This window comes from Sinocyclocheilus grahami, unplaced genomic scaffold, assembly GCF_001515645.1.
Source record: "Sinocyclocheilus grahami isolate Dianchi unplaced genomic scaffold, SAMN03320097.WGS_v1.1 scaffold161.1, whole genome shotgun sequence".
Taxonomy (NCBI): Eukaryota; Metazoa; Chordata; class Actinopteri; order Cypriniformes; family Cyprinidae; genus Sinocyclocheilus; species Sinocyclocheilus grahami.
Window position 1 is genome coordinate 473,357 of NW_015505340.1, and position 25,542 is coordinate 498,898.

The window sequence follows — 25,542 nt, forward strand, 5'->3', positions numbered from 1 at the left end:
TATACTCCACCGCAAGTTAGGCTAGACATAACTCGGATCAATTCGGTTTGACATTGCAGAGGCAGACTGGTGGGAAGTAGTCTATGTGAAGATATTGATCCTGTCAAAGTTTCTTTGGTGAGGTTCAGAGCAATAGTAGAGGCTTAAAAGAAATAACTCGCGTTTATGAAGTATTCTGTCGTTATTGACTGGTTCTGAAAGGAGGCTTTTGTGCTGGTTGCGGTAAATGTTATGTAAACCACAGAGTCAGTTTTAAAATCAAAGACCATTCTTGAGGAAAGTTCAAATCTGAGGGAATCAGGAAGAGAAGGAGGATGGGATAAAAGTATTAAATATACTACTGCCTGAAGTATACAGAAAAATGTTGCAGAACCCATTCTCCTTAAATGGATAGTTCACACCCAACAAAAAAGAATCTTTGGAAATATTTAAACCCAATGACGAATTCCAGTCTCTCCATCCTTTCTGCTTTACCTTGTAATCTTGCCTCCGAACTACATGCTTAAATGTTCTGCAGCAAGGTGGCCATCTTAAATTTTGCTCCTTCCAATTGCTGTATCATATGTTTGCGAAGCCTTAATATCTGGGCTCCTCCAGCTCTCTCGAAACTACAGCGGCTCCGTGTACTCTTCTCTTAAGGAGCAGAGATGCCAGATGCCCAGACTAAATATACATGACATGGGCTTTTCCTGTGACATTTAAAGAGATTACTTTAAATGCAGAGGGATGGCGCTCTGTTGACAGTAGGGGATTAACTTACTGGTAGGGCCAACACCTATGGGAACAAAACGCAGAAAAGAGAAATCAGCAGTGCTTCGAGGCCTACAACTTTTCAGTTTTCTGAACTCACCCAAGCTTGGGATACAGTTGTGGGATACAGTTCATACAAGTCTCTTTTGCTCAACAATGCTGAATTTACTTAATCATAATAATAATAATAGGATATATAATTAACAATAATATTAGGAAATATTATTACAATTTAAAATAACTTTTGTATTTTAATTAGGGCTGTCAGTTTAACGCATTAACTTAATTAATTAGTTATAAAAAATAACGTGATTAAAATATTTTAGCGCAGTTAACGCACTGGCCCTGCCCCCAGACCTGTACATCATCTTACATTTCATACAGTTGACTGTTGACAAATACGATGCAGTGCAGCAACTCCATAAATGCAGGTATGCCCTAAAATTCAAGATATTGGTGCAAAAATGCCCCTGTATGTGTTTTTGTCTCATTTATATCATATGATAAGCGATATCGCATGAGCAGTGAGAGCAATAGCGAGAGCAGTATCACACGGGTGCTGATTTTGTCCCGAATAGCACAAGTTTAAATGTGATTTTATACAGCATTTCAGTAAATAAGAAGTTGATATTGTGTTATATTTTAAACACAATAATATGGATTTTGCTCAATTTAGCAGAGAACATTACCTTTAAAGCCATAGCAGAATTGTTTGCGCATCTCCGAGAAACACAGCAGTGTTTAATTTCTGAATGAATCCGCGTTTTGAACGAATTCATAAAGAGAGCCGTTTACTTCATTCCTGAATGAATTAGTCATTCGAATGAATGAACGACACAAAGATATTTACCCCCACCTGCTGGCAGATTTTCTTAAGAGTATCATTTATTAAAAAAAAATATATATATATAATAATAATAATAAAGATAAAAATAAAAACATTAAAGGGATAGTTCACCCAAAAAAAGGGATAGTTCTGTCATCCTTTACTCACCCTCAAGTCGTTTCAAACCTTTCTTTTATGGAACATAAAATAAGGTATTTTAAAGACTGTTAGTAACAAAGCTCTTTTGGTTACCAATGACTTTCATTGTATGAACAAAAAATACTGAGATGTTTCTCAAATTATCTTCTTTTATGTTCCATAGTTTATGTTAGGCTGTTGTAGCCTAAATGTTTATGTGAAATAAGTATTTTCAATGACTTTAAACTGTAATTGTATGTTGAATCAAATAAAATAGTTCTAAAGCTACAATTTGTAATGTCTACTTCATACTTTCTCATTTAACACAAAAACAGCTTTAAATAATCTTTTGTGGGTATTTTCACAGTCAAATTTATTTTGTGATTCATTGCGATTAATTAGATTAATTAATCGAAACATCATGTAATTAATTAGTTTAAAAATTATAATCGACTGACAGCCCTAATTTTAATACATTTTAAAATGAAGTTTATTCCTGTGATGGCAAAGTTACATTTTCAGCAGCCATTACTCCAGTCTTCAGTATCACTTGATCTTTCAGATTTATTTGAAATAGAAACATTATAAATGTCTATACTGTCACTTTTGATTAAATAAATGCATCCATGCTGAATTTTTTTTAAATTTCTTTCTTTCTTTAAAAAACAAACAAACAAAAAAAAACACTCTCAACTTGAATAATGTCTTGCTGTTCACCAGTGAAGAGTCTTCACACAAAAGCTCACAATAAGGCTGTATTTGTGAAAATACCGGGGAAACAAAAGTTGAACAAAAACATGTTTAATGCCACTTTTGGCTGAGCTAAACACAAAAAAATAATAATAATATTCACGTAGGGTACCAATTTTTCCCAGAGACATTCCTCTGCCTCCTTGTCAAAACTATTCAGCTCAATTGTCAGACCTAAATGGCTCTCCTCTGAGTTTAATGACCGAGCTAAGCCTCAATGTGGGCTCAACAAAGGACCACACCATGAGACCAGCTCCAATAGCTTTGACGTCCTACAACAAGTGGCAAGACTGCATGTTGTAGTCATGGCCCCAATGCGGGAGACAAGACTGAGCCAGACGACGCTAAATGCAAGGGGGAGAAAGAGAGGTACCTGAGCCTGAGGAGAAGACTCATTAAGCTACACTGTCACCAGAGCAGACACCTTCCGTTTCCCGGCAACGCTGTAAATAAAGACTGTCACTTAATCTGGCCTGGTGGCGACAGCCTCGCCCTCTTATTTGCGTTATTAATATGCATGCTAATGTGCCCATTTTATGGCTCAACAGTTTCGATTCACTGTAAAATAAATTATCCATCTGGTAAAGCTGCACTTTGCACTGGCTGAGATGTGTACTAATTTTAGCAAACATACATGAGGCCCAGCACAATAATGATAAATAGCTCGATTAGGTGTGATAAACACCGTTGCTCAGAGCAGGGCTCTAATGAGATTTCGGCACATAAGGAATTGCGGTTCCTTAAATAATGAGCCTTGTTGATTTTTGTATGCAAATTGCCAAAAGGAATGTTTCGCTGTCCTGCTTTCCAATTTCATTTAGATAAGACAGTGTTGCGATCGAGTGAGCGTGAACCCCTTTAACCGACACTCTGCTCCCACTGTCTCTGTCTTCCTCCCTTTCTGTTTGTTCAACACTGATCTGCTTTAAACCCTAATAAGCTCATGACACCCACTTGCGGTGTAATTTCATCAACCTCAACTCGAGTCAACTTGAGCTGACATCACGCTGTTGGCACTGTGAAACCGAATGATATCAAACTCCTAAAATGCTAGGGGGCACCGGTTGTTGGCGCGAGGTCTCTTCGTGTGCTTACATATGCAGAATAACCGAACGGACAAATTCACCCTCTTCTGAGGTCAGTTTGTTGAAATCATAGGTTCATAACTCAACATTACTTACATTTTCCTCTTCATTTATCACTATAATGCGGAGCCCTGCTCTGGTGAGGGTCGGTTAGGGATTTGGTGGGGCTGGAAGCGGAGCTGGCTGAATATCAATAGCATATTTCATGTGGGCCCGGCGAGGATGCTTCATCAAGTCAAATTATGGGCAGGACGACCTCTCCTGCAGCTTCACCCATTAGATGCCATTCGCATTCTGCACAAGGCATCAAACGATTTATTTGCTTCAGTTACTTTCAGCAGACGATCAATCTCACAGTAATTATCTCTTGTCAAATCTACAGAAAAACGTAAAGACAAGCTCTTGCCGATGTCGGGATGATGGCTCTGGTGTTTGACGGGTTCCAGTGCTCATCTCTGTGATAGCACGCACGTGTCGTATCCGTGAAGACTCTGAAGCAGGGCTCCCAGCAGAAATGGAGAGGAGTTTCAACTGGCATGGCAGTCGTAGAGCCGCTAGCAGAGCGTGGAGACGTTAACGCGAGTGCAGTGCCAGCATCGGAGCGCCAGTCCCAGTGCTCTCTCTGAGGAGCTCTTTCAATGGGCTGTTGCCTCTCCCTGACTGCCTGTTCCAACATTATGATTTGGCATTTTGTTCTCTGAGTTTACAGTGATGCACTTGTTCCACGCCATCAAGCTCAGCATCTATGCTTAAAGCATGAATAGACATATTTACAAGTATCATTCTGAAACGACCATTTGTCTGAGGTCAGCTTGAGGCAACATTTGCTCTAAAATCACACACAGTGAGTCACTGGATCTAGAACACAGAATTTCCTATCAGTGGGTCTGATTCAATAATAATTTTGCACTAATAAAAGTGTTAGTGTCTGTAATAATGTATACATTTTATATGAAAACTATATGTAAATAAAAATAACAGTATATAACAAGGCCATAACCATGTCTTGAACATTGGGGGATAGATAGATAGACAGACAGACAAACAGATGGATAGATAGATAAGATAGATAGATATCACCGTTCTATATTAATGCGCCGCTTTCATTGACACACACACACACACACACACACACACACACACCACTCTCACACAAAATCAGAGATCGTACTGCATGCACACAGAAACATTCAGGACTCAGGAGCACAGAAAGATGTTGTCAACGCTGCCCCACGACTTTTAATTATAAAATAGCTTCGATACTGAATCGGTAAAATCAATGTTTTTAAATAAGTAAACTCGTTGTTTCATTGTTTGTAGAGAGAGACGCACAGACACAGGTAATTCATACACGCACCTTTCCTCCCTCTCCCTCTCTCTCAAATGGCCATATTTCTATTGTAAAACAGTTGACTAATATTAAATGATTGGCAACTTCCATCTTACCTCACTCTCTTTCAACGTTAAACTGACGCTTCGCGCTGGAATTCACACTAATTCTGTGAACAGTAAACTCTGCCTACATTGATTTGATTGGCCATCTCAATTATTTTGACATTGACGAGTGCTGTTAGCCCGCTGAGTGAGACCAGGCTGAAAATATAACTTATAAAGCTTTTTGTCATCCTAACAACAAGCGCTGTGTAATGGAGGGCAGCAAATCAGTGCAAGAATTTCAAACATTGGGGGGTACAGTTTTTCCATTTCTAATTATTGGGGGGCACTTGTCCCTCTCAATGTCTATGGTGGTTATGGCCCTGGTATATAATAATGTAGATCCAACATAGAGATATGCAAAATAGTGCCCTTTATTTATAAAATATTTTTGTAAAATATTATTGAAATAGCACTATTCAATATTATACTTTTCATATTTAAATTTTTTTATATTTTAAAATATTATATTTACACACAATTAGCGAACAAGACTCAATCATAAGGTTCAATCAATTTCAAAGTCAACATGAAATAAAATTTGACCCCATTTATTTTCATCATAGACGTTTGTGGTCATACTTTGAATGATTCATTGGTGCACATTATTGCAAAGAGTAAAGTGTTTGTCTTCGCAATCTTTTACGAAAATGTCAGAACTTGCTCCGTTTCTGCTTCTCTACTTTACTTTTTTACCCTCTAATTTTCAACCCTTCTCCTTCAATCACCAGTCATATAGAGATCACGGTGAACTAACTGTGCTGGTCCATAGGTAATGGATAAAATCCCGCTGGATAAAATAAAGCTGGCCCTGTATCGATATTGCGACACGTGTGGTGCAGTGGACCGCGCTTAATTTTAATACAAGAACACCATTTAAACAGAGTATAAAAGTGCAAGGTTTCTAAAAAAAAAAAATTAATAGAGCATAATATATAGGCTACAACGAGGTTTGATCTGGCCGCAGAGGAACACAACTGGGGTTGCCTGATATGAAGAGACGTAATCCTCAAAACTTCCCACTTGGAAACTTCTGCTAAATGTGTTACTTATCTTGTCAACCTAGCAACCATGTGTACGCGCTCTGTCCTCACTGTGGATAAACGCGCTTGCTTTCTGAAAATACCGGTTAGCTTGCAGTTTAGCGATCTCCACTTCAATATTCTATTATCAGAAAAGTGTGATTTATCAAGTGTTCATTTATATGAGAGAGAGAGAGAGAGAGAGAGAGAGGCTGTGAATGTATGAATTACCACCGTTTTGCCACGTTTCTCTATTAACAGTGAAGCTGTGGCTTTAACTCCTTTAGATACAATGATGTTACCAGCTCCTTGTTGAGAAAGATAATGTAGCTCTTCAGTGATTAAGCTATTTTATTGATAAAATTGCGGGGCAGCGCTAAAAAGTTTGTCTAAAGAGTGATCTGACTAAACGTGTCAGCGTGAGCTACAGTGAAGACAGCGCATTAGTTTAGAACTCTTCCGATTTTAATTTTTTTAAACGTGTTGATTTGTGCAATGATAACCTACCAGCAATGTTAAGATGATTGCCCTATGGTATGCAGTGTTTAATAATTGGTATGCAGTGTTTAATAATAAGCTGTTTTACTAAATTCTTCTGAGGTGAAACTCAGTGCAGTCCCGTATCGTGATACGCATCGTATCGTGACTTTGCTGGTGATACACAGCCCTACTGAATTCAGTTTCATGCTGATTTTAAATAAGCACCCCAGTCAATGATCAGATTACAGCAATGATTGACAATGTTAATGTATGAATAATTGTAGGGCTGCACGATAAATCGCATGCGATATTTAGCGCGCATCTTCTAAGTAAAGCCGGTTCTGTAATCAGCGGTAAATCTCCATCACACGCACGTGATGGCGATTTACCGCTGATTACAGAACCGTCTTTCTGACAAGATGAGCATTAAATATCGCATGCGATTTATCGTGCAGCCCTAAATAATTGTAAGCAGGAAATTGAGATGACACTTACTCAGCATGCCCATTCCCAGCATAAAGGCGTCCATGGTGTAGGGCAGACCTCTGGCTCTCCCCCGCGTCCCTGGAGGAAACATCACTTCCTTCGGCTGGGCCTTCTTACATTCTACCTGTGGATGGAGCACAAAAGATGTTGTTACAGTGGTTTAGCTACTAATAAGACTACTTATTGCATCAAGGAACTGTCCGACTTTTACAAATGGCCAGCCCACAGGATATAAGAACTATGTTGTTCATATTTGGCTTGTGTCACCTTGCAGACAAACTATCAGAGCTCTCATAAGGATAATACATCACTTGATAGAAAAATGAAAGGGACTAAAACAAACACTCTGTTCAGTCTGTGAAATCACTGTGTTTGTGCATCTCAGTCAGCAATGTACTGCATTAATGTCGCTGTAGTTTTTTGAGAGAGTGCTTTCGATGTTTGCATGTTTGCGAAGGCATGCCGTGCAGTCTTCGGGCAAAAAAAGGATAAGTTCTTAAAAAAAAAAAAAAGTTGTTTTTATTTTTTGTTTCCTCATCATTCTCCTACTGTCTTGCCACTCCAATCTGGTCCTCATCATCGAACCATTTCTACCCAGGGCACTTCCCCCTGATCACCCCCCCGCACCCCCAACCAGCTCCCTGCCGCCTTCTACTGATAATTTTCCTGCTGTGTTGACTGACATTTCGCCCTCCTCCACAATGCACGGTTAAAAGTCTGTTCATGACAGAACACACAGAGTGGGCGTCAAGAGTGACAGACCAACTGCAAACACCGGCATCAAAATTAAGTACAGCTCCGAAATGAAGGATCCGTGGGTTTGTGGTAGTGACACGGTAAGAAATATCAACCCTAACATTGTGCACGGCGTTGTGCACACAATGTGTCAACAAAGCCTCAACCACCTAAGAGATGCAGCATGGCTTTATTTAAGCCCAATGAAAGCACAGATGGGTATGGGTATGAAGTGTCTGACAGACTGATTACTGGCATATGTACACACCCCATCGTGCACACGGCGCCTAGGATAAAGTATAGTAAGTATGTAGGGCGCCTAGGGTAAAGTTAAGTATAGTGGTAAATGCACATGAACGGCTTATTGGAATTTATTATGAGTACTATGAGGGGCTCTGGTAGGGCATAGTAGATAATCTGCCCTCACCAAGGCAACCTCTATTTGTCCATTTATACTCCAGATGCTTGCCTGCTCTTCTCTAGAGCTTCAGTTCAACTGGCTAATGGCAAATGCACACTACAAGACAGAAATTCGACACATTTTCATGTTTTAAGCATGTGATTTAAAACACATGAACGTGCATGAATGTCAGGGAAAGGAATGATCTAAGAGAAGGGTTTTCAAGCTGGCGTCTGGTGACCCACAAGGGGTCACAAGGGGGGCTGGAAAAAGTAAAGTGTAAAAATGATTTAATAAAAGGTTCACAGGTTTACAGTAGTTTGAAAACTAATTTTTTTAAAAAGTTTTTAATGAAGACTGCATTTGTGTGTTAAAAAAAACAGTGAAAACACTAATATTGGGTGGGGGGAATGAATGGACAGCACTCTCTCCCACCTTCAATACCACGACTGAGGTGCCCTTGAGCAAGGCACCGAACCCCCAACTGCTCCCCGGGCACCGCAGCAAAAATGGCTGCCCACTGCTCTGGGTGTGTGTTCACGGTGTGTGTGCACTTTGGATGGGTTAAATGCAGAGCACTAATTCCGAGTATGGGTTACCATACTTGGTCACATATCACAATAACTTTTTAATCACTTTATATTGTGAAATAGTATTATAATTCTGAGTAACTGTTCATAATCAGCATATCAGAATGATTTCTGAAGGATCATGCGACACTGAAGACTGGAGTAATGGCTGCTGAAAATTCAGCTTTGCACAGGAATAAATTATATTTTTTAATTATATTCAAATTTAAAATAATTATTTAATATTGTAATAATATTTCACAGTATTACGGTTTTTACTGTAATTTTGATCAAACAAATGCAGCCTTGGTGAGCATGAGAGATTTCATTAAAAACATTAAAAAATCATAATGTTTCCAATTTTTTGATGAGTACTGTACATAATTGTGATTTTTTTTTGTTCTATTGACAGAGATAGTTTTTAACAGTAAAAAAAGTAATACTGAAGTGTTTGTCTTTGTAATCTTTTACGAAAACGTCAGAACTTGCTCTGTTTCTACTTCTCTACTTTATTTGCTTACCATCTAATTTTCAATCCTTCTTCTTCAATCGCCGGTCATTTAGAGATCACGTGCGCTAACTGTGCTGGTTCATAAGCTCAAAGAAAATAAAGATGAAATTATATGAAAAACTTAAAACTTACAAAAATCTTAACTATTAAAATTACTAAAACTAAATGAAAGCTAAACAGAAAAATAAAAACTTTAATAATATATAGATAGATAACACTAAAACACTGTACGGTTATACTATTCACCATTTCTCACATAGCATAGAAATAAATAAATAACTCCTTGAATGTGAGCAAAAGGGACAAGATTTTGTGTTTATTTGGCCTAATTTTGTCTATTTTTTTTTTCACCATCCCAGCTTTTCTAACACATCAGCTCTCTACAGATCTTCCAGACACATATGTTATGTGCATAATCTCACGGCCCATTTTAATTGCCAAAGACCAAAATAAAAATGTATACCTTCGAAAAACTGGCAGAGCTCTTCTAAATTAATTAATTCACCCAGCATGTAACACATCAAGCTAGGTGACTGTATGACAGTATGTTGACCTTGATGTTAACTGCAAGAGAAAATATCCTTGAATTTCATCACCTAAAGATAAAGAAAATCCAGATATCTGTTAAAGATAACACCTCCATGCTCTCAAATAACCTTATTTGTCATTGGAAGCGCTAAAAGAAAGCTGCATTTTCACGCTTTGAGCGGGCTAACAAACTTCAGACATTGCAATGCAAACACTGCTGCCTCTTTTCCAAAAATGAGCACATAAACCAACAAGCACTCGTAATCAGTATTCAGGTCCTCAGGACTTCTCCAAATACAACATGCCTTCATTAGGCACTGGCACTAAAGAGAGAGAGTGTGTGTGTGAGTGTCATGCGTGTAATTATGTCAGTGTGTGGTTTCAGTGATGAGGCCTGCAATCTCTGTGTGTTGCTAATAGGCGAGGAAAGCCTTGCTTCCGATCTGACTGTCATCAATGGGCATTTAAGAGCCATGACTATGGCTCCACATTATTACTTAACTAATTACCCTCGTCATTTGAGGTAGGCCAATGATGAGCTCCCTTCCCTCGTTAATGAAACTACGAAGGCACATGGCTAATGACCTGAGAGCACAGAGCAGCTGCGTCATCACGCCTGCACAGGGGGAAAAAGATGAGGAGAGGATGAGAGGAGGAAAGGACAGAAGGGACAACTTTTGATGAGTGGATGTCTGCACTTTTGGACCAAATCTGGACATCAACTAAAAACCTCACAACAAAATGCAGCATTCTTTGTGTGTGCTATTAAGGCATCAATAACTTCTAAGATGTGGCAGTCCTCTAAAAATGTTTTTAATAAAATAATAAAATAATTTAAATATCATTTTAATAAAAATATTAAAATATATATATAAGGCCGTAAAATATTAAAAAAATATATATAATGCTCAACAGAACACATACAAAAAAAATTTTTTAGCTTCAGCTTAAGTTAAGCATCAGGGACTAGATCTTCTATTAGAATGATGCCACTAAAATTAGCTTTAAATACAGTTTTAATGTAAATTTGTGTTCTTAATATTTTTTTATTATATAGTAACCTTTTTGTAAAAGCAATAAGCTATGAGACCACGCTATATTGTGAATATAGTTAGGTCAGAAGTGGTTGCTGGGATGTCTATGCATTTTGTGCCTAACAAAGTCCTTTTGCCACATCTAAATTCATAATAACATCTCTTGTAACTAGGGTTAATCAATATGGCACCGGTACCTATGTAACCGGTATGTACAAGAACCGAATCAGAACGCAGATTTCGGTGCCATGCCTGAGCGATCGATTTAAATATTTGTCCTCTGGTTCTCTGAAACAAACGTAAGAAGCATCATCACCGGCACCACACGTGAAAAACAATTTCCCGACTGAGAAAATGCATGTGAACTCAAGTCAGAAAGCTCTAATAATACAAATCCAACACATCTTTGTAGTAACGCGAGTGTCCATGTTGTTTTCACATTTCGACTTAGAAGCACAACTCGGGAAATGAGAGCATCCGAGGAGCGCTTGAATGCAGTAATTACACTTGTTCTGATGACAGCAGGTAGCCTTCCATTAACTAAGCTAAACATGCTTAAATTAAAATGCCTAAAGCTAAACTTCCCTTGTATTCACATTTCTAAACTTCTCCAACAAAAGAGAACATTATAACCTTTTTACTCCACAACACCAGTCAAATGCTTCCTTGTCACAGAATGAGGCAGAAAATATGTTCCATAGGCTACTTTAAAAAGAATACATCGATTAGCAATGGATTATAAATATACTTAATTATTATGAAAATACCAGAGATGGCTTGAATAACACAGATAAACTATATTGTCGCAGTCGAGTGTTTATTGTCTTTGTTTTATCATTAAAAACGTTTATATGTTCTGTTTGCTCAGTTACAGCTATAATAGCGATGTCTTTGTCCATATTAGGGATTTCCTGGAGGGTCATGAGTTCCGCTACTTCTGTGACTGGATAAGTGGATTTTCTGTGCGAGGGCACCCAGTATGAATGAAACAGACATCATGTGTGTATAGTGCTAATGGCCAATCCATCATTTTTGGGGGAATTTTGTATTTTTTTTTAATAAGTATCGCTTCAGGCACTGTTTAGGCACCGGAACCATTTTAAAAGTATAAATTTGGCACTGGTATTGAAAACCCAAACGATTACCCAACCCTACTTGTAACTCACTGCTTAATTATATAATGTTTAGAATTATTTATATAATGACTTATTAATGAAGGCTAAGGAAAAGGATGACAGCAGAGATGAGAACAGGGTGCGTCCACTCGCCTCGCTAGTTGTCGGGAAATCATGAGTGGGAACACGGTACCGGTGGGCTGGAGCAAATGTGGCCATTAGTGTCAGTGACCCTGGCAGAGCCGGTGTGAGGGGCGAGAGGTGTGAGACAGGATCGATCAGCTCCTGAGAACACACACGTGGCTTATTAGCCATCTGGTTAGGGATAGATTAGATTCAATCTGCTAATCTGCTGCCCTGACCTTGTGACAAAAAATGTCACTCACACTGAAACTTGTTTTGACTTAAAAAGGGGGTGATTTCACAAAGGTACAATTCTTAAAGACTGAAGAATGAATGCTGGGATACCTGATATACAAGCCAATCTTTCATAAATGTAGATCAAAAGCATCAAGCAAAATGTATAGGAAGTGTTCTCGAAAAAAAAGTGTAAAATATATATGTATGCATGCGCATACAAACACAAAAATATATAAATAAAACTAGGCCACTATACAACAAGTTATAATATAACAATATTAAAAATAATAATAATAATATGAAAGTTTATTTTATTTTATTCCTTTGTTGGCTAGAGCATTTATTATTTCCTTTGCTAGAGCACTAAGTAAGCCAGGACTGACACTGGTGCCCTCATAAAAATAATAATTAAAATAATAATAATAATAATAATGTTCCTGATTGAGATAAATACTGAAAATTAACTTCCTGCTATTTAAATGAATCAGAATTAGCATAATCATATTGTAATAATAGACCAGCATGTGTGGTAGACAAAGAGAATCAATAATCTGAAAATGTTCACTTTGAATAATCCACAGTGAAAAGAAAGAATGAAAACCTCAAAAGAGTAGCTGCAAAACACAAGACAGTTAAATTTTACTCCTTAAAGCAGATTTGCTTCTCTTTCAGCGAGAATGAGAGAAAAAAATTGTTCTCCTCTCCTCTGACAGGGAGGATAAAGAAGAAATTAATCAGAAAGCTGATTCATTGAGTCCAACTTTTTGTTTTTTTTTTACTTTCAGAAATGCAAAAAGCCAGGTCGCCCACCCGCTCGTCTCACTCTGAGTTTGGGATCACATAATGCCTGACATGAAAGGCACTTAAACAAACTCAATAAATAAATATGCATTCTAAACAGGCAAAGACCTGCGAAACAGGGACACCTTCACGAGCCCAGCCGCAGAGATTGTCACAATGATGGAGTTAGAATTCCCTGCGCCTGCTGTATATATGAGGTGGGCTGCCTGAGGAATCAGTCTTATTTCTGCCCTCCGTACCACTTCAGATCGTTCATGAAGCCAGACAGAGAGGCAAATCGACTAGACCCCCCTCATTCAGACATCCATTTTTCATCTCCGATATTGAGCTTGAAAAACACTTTTCACCATCAAACATCTAACTTTATATCCTGACAACAAATAAAACAGGTCAAGTGAAGAGGCTTTTCAATGCTATAAGAATAAAATTTTCACACATGCTGTGTTAATAAAATTATGCATGCACTCCTGCAGCGTTTTTCAACACCACAATAAAATAAATTATATTTTACCTGAGTTTCAGGTATGCTAAGAGTATGAAAGCTGGCAGTTCATATTGAATGTGATCCAATATAAATACCCAGTACCACAGAATATTGGAAAGATTCTTTCTCTCAGATTTGTAGTGTATTGGCAACAAATCTTTCTCTTGTGTCGTCCCCACAGCCTGCAAACCAAAAACAACATCCAGCATGATAAGTGTAGACTGATTCACAAACAAACAACTCCTATGAACTGGTTCTTTTTGATAAGTCAAAAACACACAGCACAAACAGTGTACTCTGATTCGTGAATGAATGACTTGTATGAGCCTTTTTTTTTTTTTTAAGAATAGTTAAGGCAAATAACCAGTCTATATCAGTATGATGAATCCTTCACTGAACTGAATCCATCAGTGGTTAATGAACCAACATCTGATTCACTTACTGAACCATTATTTTCAGTTGAATTCTGTCAGTATCTTTACAAGATATCCATGAATACATGGTGTTAAAGATGCACAGTTGCACTTTTTTGTAATAAAAATAGTTTAATCTGTTTTTAACCAGCATTTTTAAAGGTGTTCAATATTGTTGTGCATATGTTCTTGTTTTTATGTTTGCTGGCCCTGTAAGGATGGGAATGTGTGATTTTTGCAGCATACGGCACACACAGGGGAAGCTAACTCATATTTAAATTTAATGTGGAAGCAACTGTTTTCAAGTATGTAGATTTATACACATTCAAACCTCAAGCTGTCTTTTACAGGCCAAGTACAGTATGTGTACAGTGGGGCATAAAAGTATTTAGTCAGCCACCAATTGTGCAAGTTCTCCCACTTAAAAAGATGAGAGAGGCCTGTAATTTTCCTCATAGGTATACCTCAACTATGAGAGACAAAATGAGAAAAAAAACACTGTATGTGTGTCTGTGGTCTCACATCAAATATAGCATATTTAAATGTTATCACAGCTCTCTCAGTGAACTCCTGTTACATCACCGCACGAGAGGTCACGCCGTACGCTGAATCTTGTTTGTACAGTTCCCAGAGATAAAACAGACATGAGAGGAAAGGGGGAGAGAAAAAAGAAAACAACCCCCTGCTCTTTTGCCTAGAGGCACCAGAACTCTTGGCTCAACACTGAGGCATAATTCATCGCAACTTGAATTAAATTACATCGGAGATTGGGGCTCCCGTATATTATTGATACACTTACAGCTATTCCTTCTGACAAAGAAATATTCGCCATTTTCCAACAAAATAAGAAAGCCTGTCAGAGGCTATTATGCCTCCCAAACTGGAAGTCTGCTTCAACAGCATGTTACAGTGAGAACTCTGGTAAGCACATACAGATAAATAGAAAAAATAAAAACAAATTCACATTTAATCTAGGGATGCACCGATCCGATCTGAGACTGATCCAAATCCGATAATGTGTGTATAGTATTGTGTTATTGTTAAGCCCCACGAAAGGCACAAAAACATTATAAAGCACCATAAAGTTTTCGTGCACTTTATTCCAAGTCTTCTGAAGTCGTTCCATAGTTTCATGTGAGATACAGATGAAAATTTAAGTTGTTAAATTCAAGTTCACATAAACTCTTCTCTCCGCTGCGGCTGTCTGTCATCCTTCAAGCTTCAAGCGCTTCATTCTGCGCACGGGATGCGCATAAGCGCTTTGTGTCGCTCTGTATTGGACCTTTCATATTATAATAATCTTGCGCAATAAAAGATTGTTAATAGCCTTTTGTTCTGTTCTATCTATCATATGTTGCTGCTTCATTACTGTGCTATTCATTTAAAATAAATGTCTATTAATTTTGTAGTATAAATAAAGATTTTATAAAATTATTGTGCACTCATCATTTTTCTAGAGTAACTTTTGCTGCTGAATTATCCACTAACCTAGTTTATAGAAGTATTTTTGTCATAGATTATGATTACATATTTTTTCATTTGTTATTTTTCTGTATAATGCAGTCTATATTTCGTCTGGTCAGAGGAGAACTGGCCCCCCGACAGAGCCTGGTTTCTCCCAAGGTTTTTTCTCCATTCTGTCACTGATGGAGTTTTGGTTCCTTGCCGCTGTCGCCTCTGGCTTGCTTAGTTGGGGACACTTAATTTCCAGCGATATCGTTGACTTGATTGCAAAGATATTATTTAAACTGAACTGAGCTGGATGATGACATCACTGAATTCAATGATGAACTGTAACTGAAAAATTAGTGTTTACTATTGTCACTTTGCATTATTGACACTATTTTCCTAATTAATGCTGTTCAGTTGCTTTGACACAATCTGTATTGTTAAAAGTGCTATATAAATAAAGGTGACTTGACTTGACTATATTTAGTAGATTGTGTTTAACACACAAAACAGTGATGATCAGGTCAACACACAGAGGTATTGAAATTCTACATTGATTTAAAAATAAAAAACTGTGCTAGTATCGGATCGGTTCTGAAAAAAATGGTATCCGTGCATCCCTAATTTAATCATGGCTTTGATCTGGTGAGTGAAATAGTGAACAGTTGAACAGAATAGGTTGACTCTGAAGAGAGAAATGCAACCGTACACACAAGCTCATCCTGCATCTTTATCACACAATTTTACTTTCTTATTTACATCATTATGTGTTTACACCCCCCTTAACTTTATTAAATTTCCTAACACTAATGTAATGTATTTGACAAAATAAATTTAATAATAATAAATAATTTAAAAAAATAATAAATAGTTGAGAATTCCACTAAATGATGGGAGAAAAAAATGAAATAAAATGATGCTACTGGACTTTTGACATAACTTTGAATTTTGAAATATGTTTTGACAAACTTGTCAGTTATTCATTGTTAAAGTCACTGAGTAAACAAAACACAGCATTTCTGTGGAATGACCCCTGACCCTCTGCTTTCTTATTCTCTTTATCTCTATATATTTTACACCAATGCGCGCGCGTGTGCACACACACACTCGCACCCTTTTTCCTCTGGTTTTTGTACGCCCTTCTATTTAAGCTGTGAATGTGCTGAATCTCCTCCTTTCTTTGTTGTGACATTTCCAGATCTCGGAGAGCTCTCCGGAAACAGCCTGATCCATTACAACCGGCTGAATTACTGTAATCTTTTCAAATATCACAATCCCTTCCATTAGCCCAACCTACTCTTAAGATACAGTGGCAGGAGTGTGTAAATACATCTACAGTCACCGCACACAAAGCAACAATAAACATCTATTAGATAAAAAGGGCTAAACAGATCTGGGTGATTAGAGAGGGGTAGAAATAAACAGACACACTTTGAAACGCGCTTAGCTGCTATTTACAAAAAGAAAGAAAAAGTCCTATAAAAGGTTTTTACACCTGCTTTGCTTTGGTTAGTTTAGTTCATTTACTGTTTAAATCATTTACAAACATTTTTCCCCATAACACTTGTATTTTGCAAAACATTTTGTATAAAGATCTCTGTGTTGTACATAGAATTCTGAAATTACTTTCTTTTGTGAAATATAAAATAAGATATTTTGAAGAACGGTTTTTGTTCATACAATGAAAGTCAATGCGGTCCAAAACAATTTTCTTTTCAAAATATTCTCTTTTGTTTTCCATAAAAGAAAAAAAGTGATACAAGTTTGGAATGACACACTTTTTATTGGTCTATTTCTGACTATTTTCACTTTAGTAGTTGCTGCTGTGGCCAGAAATATTCCAGCTAAGCTAAGCTGTGCTTTGAACCACATACATTTATTTTTTTAAATCCAACCTTTTTCAGCAAATCTGAATTCAAATAATATAACAGACTGAGATTCGGTGCGGGGCTGCTAAATGAAGCAGGCATGAAAGCACACTAACTCTGCACTGTAACCGCTGTTTGCACCACATCTTGAAGATAGCTTCAGAGAGTCGCAAACCTTCAGGCCAAAAAAAGGGTGGGAAAATAAGAGTAATTTTCTCCCATCCTGAACTGACACTTTTCCCCTCTTCTCTCCTCACAGCGGTAGATTATCTTCCAATGATAGCGCAGGCCGGGGCCTCAGCGCAGCAAGGCAGACACTAAATTGGCCTGCCGACACACTTGGCACTTATCATACATGCTAATGGAGAGCAGGTGTGTTAAATTTGGTGTTATTGCTCTCATTCTCTCATACTGGTCACTGGATGTTCAACATGGCACCTCATGGCAAAGAACTCTCTGAGGATCTGAAAAAAATAATTGTTGCTTTATATAAAGATGGCGTAGGCTATAAGAAGATTGCCAAGACCCTGAAACTGAGCTGTAGCACAAATCGGCACGTGCTAGGACCGCAGTTCAACTTAAATCTGTCAACGCATCTGTAATATGGTTTGCTATAAATAACACGTAAAACAAACAGGGTTCGGCTAATGTATGTTTATGTTGATGGATGCGCATTCTGGCTTCCCAATACATTACAACAACAAGCGATAGAAAAAAAAAGAAAAAGAAAAACCTTGGACAAACCATTCACTCTTGTTCAATGCGAATGCCGTATGCTGGAATATGATAATTTATTCCGTCATCACCCGGGTGCTGATAGCGCACACGCACAGGTGAGACCCGAACAGCACACGTTGATATCTGTGTTTAAGCTAAACTCGTTTAAGCTTTGCCAGTTTAAACATTTAAGAGCCAGAGGACGCGAGCTCGTGCGCACAGTGAGAAGATTTGTGCGTGCGCTCATCCGAAGCGCGCAAACCCGCACCTCAGAACACACGCAAATATTAAGCTCGCTCAATAAAAAGTACCGAAACCGTGTCTCTAAAACCGTGATACAAACCGAACCGTGAGTAAGTTGAACCGTTCCACCTCCAATATATATACATACATAAAATAAAATATGTATATGATATATGAACTTATATTATATTATATTAGTAATTTCAACAGTTCTGTGAAGTTGAAAAGGTGCCCTATAACAGGAATGACCCAAAAACCCCTCTAACTATGGTAAAAACTATGATCATTAAACTTTCCTTTCAGCTCTGGTGCCTCTTCTGAAGGCATTTTCCAATGGACAAACCGCAGGGACAGTGCTGAAGTCATCCCGGTGCTTTATAGATGTCCAGGTGATTTCAACCACTTTTCCAACACAGTCGGCTCACATTCGCACAGTATTTCTCATGACAGACAGCACCAGGGGAGATAAAAGTCTCTGAAATGCCTGATAAAATAGAGAATGTTTGGAATGGGACTTCAGAAAAAGGCTCCCACACAGATGTAACAGGATATTATGACTCTGATTGTGCTGTTCGAAAGGGATGGAAAATAGTCAAAACAACCATTAGGGTCTGTCTATTAATAGTGATTCCCTTCCATATCTGCTCAGTCTGGAACTAGTCGCACTGTGCTTTCATTTAATTGTTTTCATTGATAAAATAATCAAGAGATAATACATGTTCAGCTCCCTAAATGATTTACTTCTGAAGTGGAATTACATTTCAAATGAATCTTTAAAGAGTTCACTTCAAGGTAATCTCGATCCAACGCAACCTCTTGGTGTGGGATCTAACCTGCCTGCATGGATGGTGTGTTCCTGTCTCTAAGCCAGTGGATCAAGGAAATGTCTTCTGAATGTTTAATGTCTGGCTGCATTTCCAGGCCAGATATCAAATGAGCTGATCAGGAAGCCTGGGGTCTGTAGAGACCTACACCAGTCCAGCTTTCCAGATCCTGGAACCATTTAGGGTCATTTATGGATATCCAGGGCCCTGGCAGCTCGAGAGTGGCCTTACTGGGTCAACAGGGCCTCTCTATAAACAGCTACTGAGCCTGGCTCGCTCTCTGCTCCACAGCCTGGGGTCAAGGGTCACAGATGGTGCCTCTGAAGATGGCGGCTCACCAAGCAGGCAGTCGACGTACAAAGCTGGCATTTCCACAAGCAGAGGGAGATCATTACGGCCGCTGTACAAAATATTCATGATAATAACAATATTACCATGGTCGAATTAGCAAGTCAAATATGCACACAGGCCTGCTAGCAGACGAGGCTTCAGAGACCACTTTGATCTTGCTGGCAAAAGCAACTTGATGATGGCAATTGAAATCAGTAAGAAGAGCTAAAGAGAGCAAAAGGAAGGACGGGTTTCCACCCAACACGCCTTGACCTTTTTTTTGTTCTTTCGTTCCCAGCGCATCATCTGAGAAATTATCTGAACTGAGAGACCATGACAAAGCTGTCATTTTAAGTAAGTGTTTTCCCTTCACCAAATTTAACTTTTTCTTAAACCTTTGTGACTGATATTAGCTATGCAAGTAATTCTCCAATGGCCTAATTTAAGCCAGCCAGTCGATCAACAGCGAGGTTCCTGCTATGAGACGCTGGTGGAAACGTGTTAAAAAAAGAAAAGAAATTCAGGCTTTCTCTAGACGCTCACTGAATAATGACAACATTTGATGAAATATCATATAAAAATCAATGGAGAGACAGGAGAGGCTGGTCCCACTGTGCTGTCATGTTTAGAATGGAATACTAGGAAACACTGTGTCGTCAGCAGGGTTGGAAAAGCTACTTTGAAACTGCAATTGAAACTACTACTACTGTTTAAAGTAGTTTAAACTGTAGACAAGCAATTTTGAAATATAAAAAATTAAATATCTCAAATAGAGTCACATCAATAAAAATGAGCATAAAAAACTACCATAAACACTTTTTCATTTCTTTGATATATTATAAGCAAAAGTGACAAATAACTGGAATAAATCAGAATCAAACTGAATCGAGAATTGATACTGGAAAAAATATATATAACTATATTACAAAAGGAAAGAATGTTCCAACTAAACAGATTCAGAATGATCAGACTTTTTTTTTTCAAGTAGCTTGTTACCAGAAAAGTTTTGAAACTGTTTTGGTAACAACTGAGCACACTGTCATGCTAATGAATCAATGTAGTCAAATTAGGCTAGTTAATGCTCCAATGCTGATCATCAACACGACAAATCAGCACTGAGCTCGATCTCATGGAGAACTCCTGGAGGCTCATGGTTCTCAGTGATTTGTAAGTATAAGTAACTGAACTTAACTGACAGCACTGACCTTCATTAAAAATCTTGCTAACTGGCTGTCATGTAGAATGACACCAGGGTTGTTCTCATTTCGTGATTCGTCGCAAGCACAGTTTGCTGCATCTGTGGCTCGCCTACAGAAGCCTCAAGGTCAGGAACCGTGTCCCTCTGCTGTCTTTCATTCTCAAAAGCTTGGCAAGACATGGAGAAATCTAATACGAACCGTAGCAGCAACCAGAAAATCGCGGGACAGGGCATCAGGTGCCAACATGCAAGAAGCACCCAGGCTTTAATTTTTAAATCTTCTTTCAATCTTTTGCACCACACAATTTTAACAAGCCCCCAGAATGACTACCAGATCCTTTCCCAGTTTTCCCTGGATGAGGGAACTGCAACGGGGGAAAAGAGACAGGCCTTTACTCCCAGCCTGGCAGACAGGGATCCAAGACACAATTTCATGGTTTGTGGCCAGTGCACACCAGTGACTCCTCATCCCCTTGAAAGCAGGCTGGTTGGGAAAGGGATGACACCCCCCACCCATGCGCATACGCACCCAGCAGCCGTCACCTTCGCTGTATGCTGCCCATTATAAGCACCCATTCAGCTTCCAGCATCAAATATTAATCCCGGCCCTCGAATTGAAAAATTGCAAAGAGGTGAAAGCAACTCACCATTTTATTATTGATTTCGTGAAAATGAATCTCGCAGACCTTTTCCACCACATCCTCGTTCTCGAAAGTTACAAAGCCGAATCCTGTGAAGAGGGAGAGGATGGGAGAGAGAAAACAGGGGAAGAAAGGAAGGGAGGGGGGAAAACAGCTCATGATTGAAGTGAACCAACACAGAAGCAGTTAAATGAACAGGAAAAAAGCAACAAATATCTGTTGATTGCTATTATCGTATGGAGAAAGCATAAATGAGCCATTGAGTCGTGCAGCAATCTTCGTTTTATCTGGTCCTAATGCCATGCAAATTATGTATCTAGTACAGAGCAGGAACTCTTTTGCTGTTAAAATGATGAAGTCCTGGGCACTATTAAAATAGCGTTGAGTCTGCTCCTCAGAGATGGAGGAAGCTCAAAGATGTTTTAATGGGATTTATAGAGCCAGCCAGCATCTGAATTCCATTACCAAATATTTGATGTTTCTTTGTGAGTTTTTCAATACGTGACACACTATTTTTCCTCATTCCTAAGTGCCTCTACTGAGGATCCATTTTCACCTCTCAGAGCGCACCATCCATGAGGAAAAGGGGATATCAACAGTGATTAAAAAAAAAAAGAAAAGCAAAAACCCATTGAGACCGAGTCTCAAACTAGATATGGATGTTTGCGAACAGAATACTGATAATTTGTCACACACAATCATACGTGCACATATGCACGACCAGGGGGCAAGAAATGATCTGAAACTTAGAGAGACACTTTATAAGCCCTAATCAGCTTCACTCATGAATGTTAATCAAGTGACATAACAAACGGCCAGTAGATGCTTGCTATTTTCAAGAAAAAGTTCACTTTAATGAAATGTCAAGTGGTGTAAATATTAAGTAGAAAGAAAAAAATCCTTACAACTTTAATACATTTGGGTGTATATATAAGCAGTTTTGTTAAAATATTTGTAATAATGATTATACTACTAATAACAATCACAATTTTCGAAAACAAACAAACAAATAAATAAATATGCAGTTTTGTTTACAAATATATAAAAATAATTTTTAATACAGAAATTAAAAACTTGTCTTTTGAAAATCGTATTTCCCATGTTACAAAAACAGCATTCTTCCATCTTAGAAACATTGCCAAGCTACGAAACATGTTACCTGTTTCTGATGCAGAAAAGCTAGTTCATGCATTCATGACCTCTAGACTGATTGTAATGCACTGCTAAGTGGTTGTCCTGCATCTTCAATAAACAAGCTACAGGTAGTCCAAAATGCAGCGGCTAGAGTCCTTACCAGGTCAAGAAAATATGATCATATTACCCCAATTTTACAGTCCCTGCACTGGCTACCTATTAAGTTCCGTATCAGTTACAAAATATTATTACTTGCCTATAAGGCCCTTAATGGGTTAGCTCCTGCGTACCTAACTAGTCTTCTACCACGCTACAATCCATCACGCTCCCTAAGGTCGCAAAACTCTGGACTTTTGGTAGTACCTAGGATAGCAAAGTCCACTAAAGGAGGTAGAGCTTTTTCACATTTGGCTCCCAAACTCTGGAATAGCCTTCCTGATAACGTTCGGGGTTCAGACACACTCTCTCTGTTTAAATCTAGATTAAAGACACATCTCTTTGGCAAAGCATTCAAATAATGCATCTCATAATCTTTTACTGCAGTCATAATCTTTTACTGCAGTTATATCAAATCAAATGCACATTATTATTCCTTACCTATAAGGCCCTTAATGGGTTAGCTCCTGCGTACCTAACTAGTCTTCTACCACGCTACAATCCATCACGCTCCCTAAGGTCGCAAAATTCTGGACTTTTGGTAGTACCTAGGATATCAAAGTCCACTAAAGGAGGTAGAGCTTTTTCGCATTTGGCTCCCAAACTCTGGAATAGCCTTCCTGATAATGTTCGGGGTTCAGACACACTCTCTCTGTTTAAATCTAGATTAAAGACACATCTCTTTGGCCAAGCATTCAAATAATGCATCTCATAATCTTGTACTGCAGTTATATCTGATCAAATGCGCATTATTCTTTAGCTTGGGTTAAACAAATCAATTTTGCTTGGTTGGAACAGCAGCTACGCTAATTATGTCTCTATTTGTTTCTCTGTTTTTAGGATTTACACAAGCTTCAGTCTGGATCCAGAACACCTGAGAAGAGATGATGCCAACCCCTCAGAGGACCTCAGATGATGCCAACCCTGAAACAACATACAGAACTACCTAATTTTGCCGTAAGTTTGATTGCATCATATAATAATTGCTGTTAATAGTGTTCATCTTCTGTTCGATTACGTCTTTAATTGATTTTTCCGTACATTTCTGCCATATGTACATTAACTGACAGTCACCACTGATAAGCTACTACTAAATATTGTAGAAAACTAACTGGCAGGAAAGTTGCTTTGCAACGATTTGTATCGTGAAAAGCACTATACAAATAAACTTGAATTTAATTTAATTAAAAACATGCTTATAGCATGCACACACCTCATCATAGAAGACATGTATGCAAGTAATTTGATGTATTAATTACATTATTTATGTATTTTTGAATAATGTAATAGATACGACAAAACATTTGCAACCAACGGGCAGATACTTCCTTTCTTCACACCATGGCTAAACAAAACTTTTATATAGGGGGGAAAATATTATTATTCTCTTATAATTACAGCAAACTTTGAAATGTCTAAAAGTTGCCTCTTCATACAACTGCACTCTTACACTTAGTGTGCTGCGGTTTACAAGCCTTCAAGTAACAGAAACAAAAAGAGCAAAAATAGAGCACTTGCCCTGCTGCTTTTAGACAAGGCTTTTGGCTTTTAAGAAAGTGAGAGATAAGTCCTGGGGTCAACTGGTCAAAGAGGTTGACAGCAAGCCCAAAACAGGAAGCCATGGAGCCCCTCTCAACACCAGCCGTGATAAGAACAGATGAAGAGGCAGAAGGGGTGATAAGAGGGCATGGGATAAACAAGCGGTGGCCTCTGTTCCAGTGCTGTGTGACCTCTCAGTGATTATACGTACAGTTTGTTTTGTTTGGGGAAGAAAACACTGGCTGAATTATCTGCTCCCTGACTCCATGACACAGTAGAATCCACTCCTCGCCCTGCTGGGGTAAACACAGAGGTGGATGGCGTGCTGTTAAGAGTCGACAGAACGCCGTAGCTGTACTGACTGATGGGGTATTAGCTTTGTATTGGGGCATGAGGTAATTAAGGGCAATTATTGTATGGACAGGCTGTAGGGGTTATCTATGGTCATTGCCACACTGTCATCTTCTCCAGAGCTGGATGACGGCCAGCACCCTCTCATCGACCCTTCAGCCCGGGCTTAGGCGGCCACGAGGGTTGACATCATTGACAGGAAGTGAGTTATAGTAGCAGCCATCCCATGTATGGGAGGATGCTGGAACAGGATTCACAGACAATTACCTAGTGATCTCTTCGGTCGCAATGGCTTCCTGTACAAGCCTATTAGAGCTTCCTGTGACTGATCAGACCTGATGATTCTCTGCAGGCTAGACCAGGTCCTCCCACTGCTCCACTCCCCTGACTACTCTGCTCCACCTTTCCAAGCACAGATCTGGGGGTGATTGAATGTAGCTGGTAGTACTGTAAAAGTCACTTTTTTTCTTCACTTCATTTGATAGATGAGCTAGTCGGTCCAGAGCCATATTCATGTCATTAAATACTGCCAAGCAGACCTACAATGTGTCAGCTAATCGGTGAATAGAGTGTATTTTTTATTTATTGTAATTATAATTTTTTTTGTCAAATAAACATAAATATAAAAGATTTGAATTGGATACCTCTACAGCGCCAATTGAATTCCTAAATTTCAACTGAGAATGATAGATAGATAGATAGATAGATAGATAGATAATTGCTGCTTGGTGTCCTCTGTTCATCTACAGTATCTTTGTTCTTTGTTAAAAAGGACCCAGCAGGATCCATATAAAGCTGTGTTTTGTACAGTCAAGGCAACAATAACTGCATGCAAACAATGAGTCTGAAATGAAATATCTAAAAGGTGGCATTTGCAATGCTTTTCTACATGGCCAGATGCTGCATGCTAAGTGCAGACTAACTCTTTAAAGAATGGCCCCCGCACATGGCGGAAACATCCCTGGTGATTTCAGCCCAGAGACATTTACATGTGTCTGCAGGCCCCAGGCTGATGGGGCTGCCTTTGAAATCATGAGAAGCAGTTAGTTTTCCATCTCGGGCCTCTGCGCCCTTATCAGCCGCACAGCGACCAGTTCTGACAACCAACAAATCAGCTGTCAGGAGCAATTTCTCAGCAGCCGGGAGGGAGCTGGCATACATTAGGTGGTTC

General features: G+C 38.6%; 1 protein-coding gene across 1 annotated transcript in view; it reads right to left on the minus strand.

Moving 5' to 3' along the window:
- Positions 1-25,532, minus strand: part of LOC107592958 (RNA-binding protein Musashi homolog 2-like) — a 72,620-nt gene extending 47,088 nt beyond the window's left edge. Inside the window, exons 1-3 of the mRNA XM_016282546.1 lie at positions 25,295-25,532; positions 21,198-21,280; positions 6,981-7,095 (exon numbers count right to left, since the gene is read on the minus strand). Of these exons, the coding sequence (XP_016138032.1) occupies positions 6,981-7,095; positions 21,198-21,280; positions 25,295-25,532 (436 nt within the window). The remainder of the gene's footprint in view (positions 1-6,980; positions 7,096-21,197; positions 21,281-25,294) is intronic.
- Positions 25,533-25,542: the final 10 nt, after the last annotated feature.